The sequence below is a fragment of the Rhinichthys klamathensis genome, unplaced genomic scaffold, assembly GCF_029890125.1.
Source record: "Rhinichthys klamathensis goyatoka isolate OS25496 unplaced genomic scaffold, OSU_Roscu_1.1 h1tg000157l_1, whole genome shotgun sequence".
NCBI lineage: Eukaryota > Metazoa > Chordata > Actinopteri > Cypriniformes > Leuciscidae > Rhinichthys > Rhinichthys klamathensis.
This window is the reverse complement of record NW_026606692.1, coordinates 5501698-5509353: the sequence shown is the minus strand read 5'-3', so window position 1 is coordinate 5509353 and position 7656 is coordinate 5501698. Positions and strand designations below refer to the sequence as shown.

Sequence of the window (7656 nt, the reverse complement as noted above, 5' to 3'; positions counted from 1 at the left end):
CACCACAAACAAATGTGAAAATTGTGAACAATCTCTTTATTCAGACATGCATCCCAGTGGTAAAGAAGAAATCATGTAAGATTTCATGTAACCTTATTAGGAGTAGGTTTCACCAAAGTGTGATATTTGACGCTACCAATATTTTTATTGTTTTTGCAATTTATTTTTTAACCAAATTTGTTTGGCAAGTTATCATAGGATGTATACATGGAACCTGCATCACATTAACTTATAGTTTATTTCTGTCCTTTTTAGTATTGACAAAAGGGTAGAATATGAGCAAGTAGGAAAACAATCCTTATAAAGGTTTTCCCCCAATCAAACACAGTATTTTTGCTACTTTGTAAGCAAGACTAACTGACAAAAATTGATATAAAAATATTTTTGCATTACTGCTTTATTGTCTTAATATTGAGTATTTGCTTCTTCAGAGTCAACAAAGCTTCACACCGTCTATGATTACTGCTAATATATATATATAATATATATATATATATATATATATAAACAATCATGGTCAACACATAGCTCATAATAAAAATACATCTGAAGTCACAGACAAACAGTCTAAATACCCTTATACACACACACACACACAAGCAGAAGCTCAGAGTAAAGATGTTTTATGAAATCTTTCACTTCTTTCAAACCTACATCTAAGCAAAGTGCCTGACTAGGATAGTGCTGCATAGTAAAATGATGCCTGTCACTTCAAAATCCCCTCTAAAGGAGCAGGTAAGCAGAAATTCACATCAGAGGACTGTGAAGAGACATATAATATCTAATATGACATTCTTTGTTTAAAGATGCATTATTGCCAGTTGCCATAGAGATAGATGTTTTGATAGATGTAATACTCTGTGCACAAGTATAGGAGTGAATCAAATAAGTAGTATCTCAGGTTCAGTTATGGCACAGTAGAGCATGAAGCCCATCTCGTCAATGTCATCCTCAGTAAATCCCTGAAACAGATTCACATTATGTTTAAAGAAACTAGGCATGATTCCAGTCTCCAGGTATCCGATTAGCTCAGCAATCGCCTGCAGGAACCTATCAGCAAACACCAATTCCGACCAATCAGTTTCCTTTTCACTCATGTGTAGAATGACATTGCTAAGATGGCTGCCGTTGAGCTTGCGTAGTGCAGGGCAGTTGCGGCACACTGCCTTTAGTGTTTTCAGACACTTCTTTCTGACCCCCGAGTCTGCTTTGTCAAGAGCTGCTAGTCTAGTTGTTTCGCTGGTGTATAGGCTCTGGTACCAGACGTAGTCGAATGACCCAGTGATCTCTCTCTGCGCCGTAAGCATCATCTCGCTAAGGCGCACTGTTGGCAACACGGTAATATAGAAGCGTTCCCCACTGTCACAACTGCTTTGGGTTAATCCTTGAATCTCCAGTTTGAGCTCAGGAGACCCAAGCACCGGTCGCACCTCGCACTCCAGGGTTCCGGTTAGCGAAGGCCAGTTCATTGATTCCATCACAGCCTTGCCTAGTTGCTCAGAAACAAGCCGTGACGACAAGTATCCACCCAGTAAATGTCGATCCCAGTAGCTCCGTCCCCTTGGGAAGTACTCGAGGTTTTCACGCCGCACCATGCAGAACTGAGGGTGACCCAAAAATGTGTCCTCTCCGGCAATAGGCATCCACAGACTGGACTCCAACTGTAATAAACACATTTGGAACAAATTTAAAAACAGCTTCAATCCAAGTCCAAAGATCCAAATGGTGACATTTGGGAAAGTTAGTTGATATGTAACTTTCTAATATGATCTAAATCAATTTTGGTCAATAATTGTAGAAAGAGTCATAAAAATTTCTGCTCATTTAAAAATGATGGAAAGGCTTATCGAGGACTGATATTAATAATAAAAAAAGTATTCATATAATTTTACTACTATTACTAAATTATATTACATCATCCCCTGAACTCTGCATGACCAGGGAAATCAAATGAAGAATTATATTTAAAAATTTGGGAATGTTGGTCTAAATATGATCTAAACCAATGTTGGTCATTTAAAAATGCTGAAAAAGCAAATTGAAGGACCTAGAAATTATTATTATAATGATTTAAAAAATATATATATATATCCACTGAAATCCAAGGGAATAAAAATAATAATTTTAATAAAAAATTGCAATGGCTGGTCTAAAAATTAGTAAAACCAATTTTGGTCAACAGTTGAAAAGTAGTTGAGAGTTTTTCACCAAAAACTTAATGGCAGAACGGTTTATGGAGTATAATATAATATAATATAAATTAGATTAGACCCAGATAATCAAAATAATATGTAAATATCTTGGCATGTAAATAAACATTTGAACAGCTGGTGGCACTAAAAGGTTTAAGATACAAAACACAGAAAAATACAATAAATACATGAATGACATAATTAAATATATAAATTATATGTATTAAAAATAAATATAATTATCAACATATAGTACATGTAACAAAACTCCAGGCTAGCTCCGGATATCATGAAACTTAATTGGTCTTTAAGATGTATGGAATAGCAACTATTGGAAACTATAGGATCAAATTTGCACACATGCAAGCACAAAGATAGTGGTTCAGACAGAATCTTGATACCTGTAGAGGCACGATCAGACAGGCATGATCTGCTTTAACCACTTGCAGGTCGTCGAGCAGTGACCCCGCCAGCATCATGTCTCCCAACGGCATGTCAGGGTGTTTGGAGTGCAGGAAGGCCTGGATCTCTGTGGATATATCTAACGCTCGCTGCTGTGCGACAGACACCTCCTCCTCTGACAGACACACTCGTGTTCTGAAGTACTGCTGCAGACGCTCTGCAAACGTCATCACGCACAGATCCAAGCGTTTCCGGCGTTGAGGTGGGTCAGCGTCACAGCGCTGGGGTTCAGGTGAGGGTAGGGGGATGGGCTGAGACAGTTCTGCTAAACACACAAAAAAAAGGTTTTCTACTTAAAACCGCATTCACAACCCATTTTACTTCCATGTCATTTAGTGAAACGGGATGTTCAGTGATATCAATGGCCAAATTTCCGTGGGACAACAAGGTATATTCCATTCTATTCATTAAATAGCCAATTGACATTCACCAGTAGCTTTAGAAGTTGAGCAAGTCAAAACATTCTGATAAAAGATTACAAAACTCTTGGTTTGGACTAACATGCACTGATGAATTGTGCACAATGAGACAGTAAATAGGGTAAATTTTGATTTCTTGTCGTTGCCTTTCAGCTAGATGGGAAATGTACCTTTCTTGGTTGCGGCTGCAATCTGTTTCATGACTACTCCTTCAATACCCTTGTGGAGCAGTTTGGGGGAGGCACTAACCAAGCCTAACTCCTCCCAGCTGTCCGTCATCTTCTTGTCAGGCTTCTCATCAGGAGGCCTGCCAGCACGTTCTATCAGCTATGACATCACAAGAAGAAATAGGAGATAAAAAAAAAATCAATAAGTAATCAAAATAAGCCATAATAGAGAGAAAACGTTGGGTTCCGGAAATAAAAATCCCATTCATTTTCCTCCACTGGGAAATTGTTTTTTCTTTTTAACAATAACGTATAAACCGTTAAAGACAGACTGGCTGTGAGCTACAAGTTTTTTATTAATTAATGGTATATGCTTCTGTTGAAGTCATCAGCCTACATTTTTTCCTCAAAAAAAATAAATAAAAAAAATCTCTGATCATGGGAAATGTAGTTTAACAGGAATTCCACTAAACCATTAGCTCCCGCCCACACCCTTCAAACAATGAGAGTCAATCTCCCTACACTCTCAAAATACTTATATTTGTGTGGGTGTGTGTGGTGTGTATATATATATATATATATGAAAGAGAAAGTACACCCTTTTGAATTTTATGGTTTTGCTTATCAGAACATAAAAAAAATAATCTGGTTGTTAGCAGGTCTTAAAATTAAACAACCTCAGATGAACAACAACACACGACATATTACAGTGTCGGTGTCATTATTTATTTAACAAAAGTAAAGCCAAAATGGAAAAGCCATGTGTGACAAACTAAGTACACCCTGTGATTCAGTTGCTTGTAGAGCCACTTTTAGCTGTATGACTATCAGTCTCTCACATCGTTCTGGAGGAATTTTGGCCCGCTCTTCTTTACAACGTTGCTTCAGTTCATTGAGGTTTGTGGGCATGGGTTTATGCACAGCTCTCTGAAGGTCCTGCCACAGCATTTCAATCGGGTTGAGGTCTGGACTTTGACTGGGTCATTGCAACACCTTGAATCTTTTCTTTTTAAGCCATTCTGGTGTAGATTTGCTGGCGTTCTTGTGATCATTGTCCTGTTGCATGACCCAATTTCCGCAAAGCTTTAGCAGATGGCCTCACATTTGACTCTAGAATACCTTGGTGTACAGATGAGTTCATGGTTGACTCAATGTATGCATGGTGCCCAGGTCCCGTGGCTGCAAAACAAGCCCAAATCATCACCTGTCCACCACCGTGCTTGACAGTTGGTATGAGGTGGTTGTGTTTGGATTTCACTGTGCATTATGGCCAAACATCTCCACCTTGGTCTCATCTGTCCAAAGGGCATTGTTCCAGAAGTCTTGTGGTTTGATTAGTTTCAACTTTGCAAACCTAAGCCGTGCTGCCATGTTCTTTTTAGAGAAAAGAGGCTTTCTCCTGGCAACCCTTCCAAACATGCCATACTTGTTGTATAATGAGAAAAAGACTGAACATGTTAACTGGCTTGTAGAGTTTGAGGTGTATCTATCTCTAGAATTCAATAGGGTGTACTTTCTTTTTCACATGACTCAATATACGTCACAGGTCATGACGTTCCAAACCTGTATGCATTTCTCTCCTGCTGAACACAAAAGATATTTTGAAGAATGTTGATCAATGAGAACTGAAACTAGTTACCAGCATTCTTCAAAATATCTTCTTTTGTGTTCCACAGAAGAAAGGTTTACAATGGCATGAGGGTGAGTAAATTATGATAATTGTCATTTTTGGGTGGATATTTTTATTTTTATCCATCACTTTTATTTCGGCCATGTCATTTGCAATGCTAGTGAAAAGCAATTGTAATTCTTTTAAAGCAATTACGTACAAAGTCTTGTAACTTTGTCTTTTTGTCTGATTTTCAAATACTTTTTTTTGCTTGAAATCGAAGTTTGTAATGCTGTGATTGACCACATAGTTGGTTGGTTGGTTTGATTCATGACTTCTAACTATTTAAAAGACTTTAAAATCTCTACGGAAAAAAAATAATAAGAAAAAAAACTTATTGCACTCTATTAAACAATATTATTTTTGACCAATTAGAATTGTGTAGTGTGTAATAAACTAAAGAAAACAAATGATCACCCGTTTCACTGCTAATGTGGCGATGCCCAGCATCGCAGCTCCGCCCACCCCCAGCACCAGCCGGGCATTGGACAACAGGAAGTCAATGACAGCAGCAATTCCATCTTCTCCCCGCCTTTTCCCAGAATAATACATCACTTCCTCTGTGAAAGTGTCTGAAAATGTCAACAAAGATTTACATTACCATTTGATTTCACACATGCTTCCTCAAAGTCCAAAGTCTGATAGCTTTTGAGTTTAGAGACTTGAAACAAATACATAATTGTAAGAATGTGTCATCTAAGATTTTTGGACATGTATCATGATAGTCATGGTCCTAAAAACACTATGGGGCACTTTGGTGTACCATAAATAGTATTAAAGTGTGATTATGATTGCTTTAGGCATTTGCTACCGTTTAAGTCACAATGAAACAGAAGTAGTGACAGATCTTTACTTCTCTATTGCGACACATCCAGAGTGTAATGGGTTATTTTGAGTTGTGGGTGTTTAACTCATAAGTGGAGGCAGATGAATGCAAGCTTGCAGGGGTGGTCTAACTGGACTAAATGATTGGAGAAGTCCTGCATACATCACAAGAGAGAAACATGTCGTTTTCACTGGAAGGTTCAGTTATGACATTGTGATTAAACATTTTGAGGTCAAAACATAAAAAAAGAGAAACATTCACAAATTAATTGTACACAATAACATTTAGAAATTTAAAGGGTGAATTTTCATTTAATTCTGGCTTTAATGCACCACCACAGGACTCTTTTATGAAGGTTATTCCAAACACACGGTGCTCATGTGTGCTACGTGACAGGCCAGGCATCTGAAGCTTCACCTGCCACTCACTGTCTGTGGATCAGAAATAGCTTTGGTAGCTTCATGAACTCGGCCCCCAGCAGGGTAGTTTACCAGGTCTAAATTTAGACCCATGTGGCTTAGTAACTCTCCACTTATTCATTTGATAATTTTATGATACTGACTTAGACTTCAGTCTCTGGCTGTGATCTACAGATTACAGTAGTCGAAGGCTCGGACATGGATGAATACAGTATCACATAGATACATTTTAGGCCTAATATTTTGTTATTGCAAAAGGTGCTTGAAAAGTAACAGCATGTTATTGGCCAATCAAAGAAGAAGAAGAAAAAAATCAAACAAAACAGCTTACATACGTACAGTATAATCCTGGTTATTGGATAAAAGGCAAACTGGGTTAATAAAATGACACAAGGCCTGCATAGAGATGGACTTTAAAACCCAGATAACATTGATTGTGTTTTCCAGAAAAGACAGCTGATGTATACAAAACTGATTAATGCTATCAGTGGTTTAAATGTTAAACAGCAAGCCTGCACATCACACGTATAACAATGTATGACGGTTTTCCTTACTAAATATTATATTAAATCCCATGACTACCCATGACTACTTTTTAGTAGTTCACAAAGGGCATAAATTAAACTGAAAACAACAGTGTTTTGCTCTGTTAGCGTTTGCTAACTTAACTAGCTGTCTGTTGAATTCAGAAAACCAACAATCTTGGGAATATATTAAGCAGTCAACAACTTATAAACACGACTTAAACAGCTAACTTACCTTTTTACGGTGGTATCAAATCAGAGCCATTAGCGTATAGTATCGAATTTAGTACTTTTGTCTAGTACGCACTTGCTCTCTTACCTATAACAAACACATCTTACGTCACTATCCCGTTGATTGAAGTACATCTAGACCAATGAGATGAAAGTATCACGTGACGTCAGAACTTTACAGGAATTTCTATGCATGTATGGCCAAAAGAAGTAATAAGCATATCTTACATAATTTTTTACGTTTTAACAGGAGGGTCCACACATATTTTTTTATTTTATTTTTATAAATTATTTTAAATACTATTCGTGTAACATGTAAATGCAAAAAGTTATGATTTTGATAAATTATATCGTTTGGCGTTTTATTTTGTTACACTATGACACTTACTTGATCGCTTCTGTATTTGGTTCTATTGTTCAATGCAGATAATAAATGAAACGTTGTTCTTGAAAATAGAATAAAAAGATGCATTCGCATTTGAATGGAGAACCAAAGCATTCCAAATTGAATAATTAATTTGTAAACATTAGCAATTGATTGTAAATAATGTAGTTTGTGATATTCCGTGAAGCAATTTAAAACATTCCATATTATCAAGCAATGTAGTAATCAAGCTAATATTGTTATCTGTGAAGAATTGGTGGAAAGTTCTCTCGTACCATCTAGTGGACAGACACATCCTTTAATTTACAACCAGCGCTTGGAGAAATAACCTGTGGGATTTTATTGGGTAATTATTCAAAGTT

General features: G+C 37.0%; 1 protein-coding gene across 3 annotated transcripts; it reads right to left on the bottom strand.

Annotated features, from left to right (window-relative positions):
* Nucleotides 1-607: 607 nt before the first annotated feature.
* On the bottom strand, nt 608-7038 carry mief2 (mitochondrial elongation factor 2). Of its 3 annotated transcripts, XM_056258746.1 has the most exons (6): nt 6914-7038; nt 5777-5889; nt 5327-5481; nt 3244-3400; nt 2594-2919; nt 608-1661 (listed from the first exon to the last, which is right to left on the bottom strand). In XM_056258746.1, exons 2-6 carry the CDS (start codon nt 5778-5780, stop codon nt 882-884), a joined length of 1422 nt encoding a protein of 473 aa, XP_056114721.1. In that variant the 5' UTR covers nt 5781-5889; nt 6914-7038; the 3' UTR covers nt 608-881. The 3 variants fall into 3 exon arrangements, with proteins under 3 accessions (XP_056114721.1, XP_056114723.1, XP_056114722.1); XM_056258748.1 differs by lacking the exon at nt 5777-5889; XM_056258747.1 differs by lacking the exon at nt 6914-7038 and having other exon boundaries at nt 2594-2916; nt 5777-6465.
* Nucleotides 7039-7656: the final 618 nt, after the last annotated feature.

Bases quoted from the DNA above. Each gene is read 5' to 3' on its own strand.
- mief2 (XM_056258746.1), bottom strand. The intron at 3,401-5,326 runs GTGATCATTTGT...GTGATGTCATAG, and splicing joins CCACATTAGCAGTGAAACGG to CTGATAGAACGTGCTGGCAG. The intron at 2,920-3,243 runs GTACATTTCCCA...TTGTGTGTTTAG, and splicing joins TGCAGCCGCAACCAAGAAAG to CAGAACTGTCTCAGCCCATC.